We start from the raw sequence: 3,841 nt of genomic DNA, 5'->3' as shown, positions 1-3,841 counted from the left end.
TGTAAGGTGGAGAAAAATTCTAAATAAATATACGATTAAAAAAAAAGAATGTGAACTTGGGGGGAAAAAAGTGAATTGCTTTCCCTTTGCATAGAAAAAAGATCTGTACAAACAAAAAAATCTAAAGAAATGGAGACCTCAGCTAACCCTCACTTTTCACTATGAGATTGGAAAAAGGTTAGTGGAGGAAATCTGCCAACCTGAGAGAAGGCAGATCCTGAAAAATGAAGAGCATCTCAGTAATACCTTCACAATTCCTCCCTCCTCCCCATACAAGGGCAGCAAGGGACTCATTTAAGGATATCAAACAAGAAGAGGAAGAAGGTCACTTTGCTTGGGTACTTATACTTTATTCTTTTTTTTTTTTAATTGTACAGTCGTAGTAGGTGCTCTTTATTAAATAGTAGTAGTATGCAGGACAATTCAGGTAAAGTGAGTTGCTGATGAACGAAAGGTCACGTGGCTATTAAGTGTCAAGTGTCTGGGGAAACATTTGAACTGAGTCCTCCTGGACACCATTTAGATGATTCCAATTTTGTTGGCAACATCCAAAGCATCATAGTCTGGAGCCAGTCGGACATAGGCCTTCTTCTCTCCATCAGGCCTGATCAGTGTGTTGACCTTGGCCACATCAATGTCATAAAGCTTCTTTACAGCTTGCTTAATCTGATGCTTGTTGGCCTTGACATCCACAATGAAGACAGGGGTGTTGTTGTCCTCTATCTTCTCCATAGCAGACTCAGTGGTCAAGGGAAACTTAATGATGGCATAGTGGTCAAGCTTGTTTCTCCTTGGGGCACTTTTCCGAGGGTACTTGGACTGCCTTCGAAGCCTTAGAATCTTGGGTCGCCGGAAGGTGGGGGATGTCCTGATCTTCTTTTTGTGGCTGTGTACACCCTTCAATACCGCCCTCTTGGCCTTCAAAGCCTTGGACTTGGCTTCCATCTTGGGGGGAACAACTGCTTCCTTCTTCGCCTTCCGTGCCATCTTAAGGAAAAGCCTTATACTTTATTCTTAAAACATATGAAATATGTGGGAATTGGATCTTGAAAAAGGAAGATGGTGAAAGGAGTTCCTTTGCCTGCAAATAGAAATCATTGTAATCCATAGGATAACGTTTAGAATATGTCAATTGTATATTTAAATAAGGATGCTAAAACGCATGCAGGCTTGAGGTCAACTGAAGGTAACTGAGGCAATGAACTCCTGGATGGACTAAGAGCAAAGCATCTTCTCACTGAGAGTTCACTTGCCATCCTGGTATACTACTCTAAACACTACCTCTGAAAAGAAATCATTGTGTCATAATAAAAGAATATTGGGGGGCAGCTAGGTGGCCCAGTGGATAGAGCACCGGCCCTGGAATCAGGAGTACCTGAGTTCAAATCCGGCCTCAGACACTTAACACTTACTAGCTGTATGACCCTAGGCAAGTCACTTAACCCTCATTGCCCTGAAAAAACAAAAAAGAAGAAAAAAAAAAAAAAGAATATAGGCTTGGATTAAAAAGACCTGAATTTGAGTCCCAGGTCTGATATCTACTAGCTATGTCACTCTACCCAGGTTTTCCCATCTGTAAGGTAGGGATAATATTTATACAGATCTATCTCACAGAGGTGTTGGTAGGAAAGTGCTTTGTAAATCTATAAATGTGAGCTATTATTACCTCGACCTAGAATGTTGTTGAGATGGTATTCAGAGCAAACACCTACAACACTCGTCCTCCAAGTGTGGTCTGTAAAAGCATCGATGGTCTGCGATAGTCTCCTACAAGGTTGTAGAATTCTCTGAAACACAAGTGCATAAAATGTGTCTGTGTACACAGAGAGATGGGTATGTTTGTTTTTCACAGAATATTTGAATCTATAGCAAAAAGTCCTAAAACATGGGGCAGCTAGGTGGCGCAGTGGATAAAGCACCGGCCCTGGATTCAGGAGTACCTGAGTTCAAATCCAGCCTCAGACACTTGACACTTACTAGCTGTATGACCCTGGGCAAGTCGCTTAACCCCCACTGCCTTGCCAAAAAAAAAAAAAAGTCCTAAAACATATTTCAAATATGCAAGCCCTTGTGATAAAGAGAAACAAGTAAGATTAATTGTTCCAAAGAGCTAGCAGACAAATAGTTTGAAAATCAACCACCTCAAATGACCTCTTTGCCTAGTCCAGCTAGCTCAGCCAGGCATTTCACACTTTCACCCTTCCCCAGGGGAATATTTAACACCTCATCCAAAGAACAGTCGTCCATCTCCACGACTTCTCTCCCCTCCCCTTGCCAGGGGTAGAAGCAATGATCAGGCAAAATAAGTCAACTGGCACAGGCCAGAGGAGGCTAGTGCTCTTTAGGCATCTTTTGCTCTGGCAATAATGCCCAAAGGATTTCTATACCCCAAAGGTTTCAAAGATCAAGTTGTTTGAAATTATTAGTAAAGAAACTTAAAAGAAACAAGAATGGAGTTCAAAAAAATAAAGTCATGGTCCCAAGACTCCTGTTTGTATTACAACTCGGTCCTGGCTGATTAGCAGAAGTTAGAACCTCCAGAGAGCCAATTAGAACAGGAAGCTGGGGCAAGAGAGTTAGAGATGCTGCCATCAACTACCAATTAAAAGTGAATAAAGCCTACAGTACCTGGGGACAGGATTCTTGTATATTGCATCAGTCAAGTTCCAACCCTAGCTCCCCAAGCAGAGAGGGAAAGTGAAGGGGGGAAGGGAATGGGAAAGAGAAAGAAAGTGGCCCACATTCTGCCAAACTTCTAGCTCTTATCCCAGATGATTTCAAACCTGGCAATTAAAATACAACAGAGGGCTGGGCCTGGTGTATGGGGAAGAAATAATCAGGTACACAGAAATGCCCAAGATAATCCTACAAAAGGTTATGAGGCCTCCCAGACAGGAAAGAGCATGGGCTCTAACATAACTCTACTCCTAAGTTAGGGTAATTACAAATCAAATCATGTCATAGTATGACTTTTCTACATGGGAAGCTAAGAATAGTAAATTCCCAGTATGGTGTTTTCTTTCCCAACCCCCTACCCCATCCTCTTCATTCTCTCCCGCCTCCTGCCTCCACATACAACACAAAAGACACAACACACACACACACACACACACAACTCTTTATGGGGATCTTTTCCATGATCAAATAGAGTATGAACACCATGTGGCACTAAATAGGGTCACGAGAATCTGCCAGTGTCTGGGTGAATATGCTAATAACAACTAGAGATAAGGAAACAAGAGAACTTTACTCAGGTTCCTGGATGGGGTGGTTCTAGAAACAGTTCTTTTCAGATACTTTAAAAAAAAAAGAAAGAAACCTTTGTTTAAATATTTAATGCTGATGGTGCAACACAAAACACAAATGTAACAGTGAGGGATAAAGATTGTATGACAAAAAAAAAAAGGATTGTATGACAGAAAGAACTGTGTCTCTAAGGCAAAAAAGAGCAAGGCAGACTGACTAGCACAGAGCTGGGTACAGAGTTGTACCTCGAAAATACTTGAAAGAGGGGCAGCTAGGTGGCACAGTGGATAGAGCACCAGCCCTGGAGTCAGGAGGACCTGAGTTCAAATCCGACCTCAGACCCTTGACACTTACTAGCTGTGTGACCCTGGGAAAGTCACTTAACCCCAATCGCCTCAGGAAAAAAAAATACTTGGAAGAAAACAAAAAGAAAAAAATACTTGGAAGATAGTTGACTGATGTGATGGTAACCCCTTACTTGGAGTTCTTTTAAAAGGAGATTATCCTAAGAGATATGCAGTCCTGTCTAGGGACAGAGGGAAAGATAAACAGATTCTTGGTGAATAGATTTATATATTTCTAGAAGCTTTTTTTT

The 3,841-nt window shown here is 41.6% G+C and overlaps 1 protein-coding gene across 1 annotated transcript; it reads right to left on the bottom strand.

The window, feature by feature from the left end:
- Positions 1-409: 409 nt before the first annotated feature.
- LOC122743485 (60S ribosomal protein L23a-like) lies at positions 410-3,049 on the bottom strand. Its single transcript, XM_043988457.1, has 2 exons — positions 1,667-3,049; positions 410-1,081 (listed from the first exon to the last, which is right to left on the bottom strand). The coding sequence occupies exon 2, from the start codon at positions 985-987 to the stop codon at positions 520-522; it is 468 nt and encodes a 155-aa protein (XP_043844392.1). The 5' UTR covers positions 988-1,081; positions 1,667-3,049; the 3' UTR covers positions 410-519.
- Positions 3,050-3,841: the final 792 nt, after the last annotated feature.

The sequence above is a fragment of the Dromiciops gliroides genome, chromosome 2 (genome assembly GCF_019393635.1).
Source record: "Dromiciops gliroides isolate mDroGli1 chromosome 2, mDroGli1.pri, whole genome shotgun sequence".
NCBI classification, from domain to species: Eukaryota; Metazoa; Chordata; class Mammalia; order Microbiotheria; family Microbiotheriidae; genus Dromiciops; species Dromiciops gliroides.
This window is presented reverse-complemented; position numbering and strand designations above follow the sequence as displayed.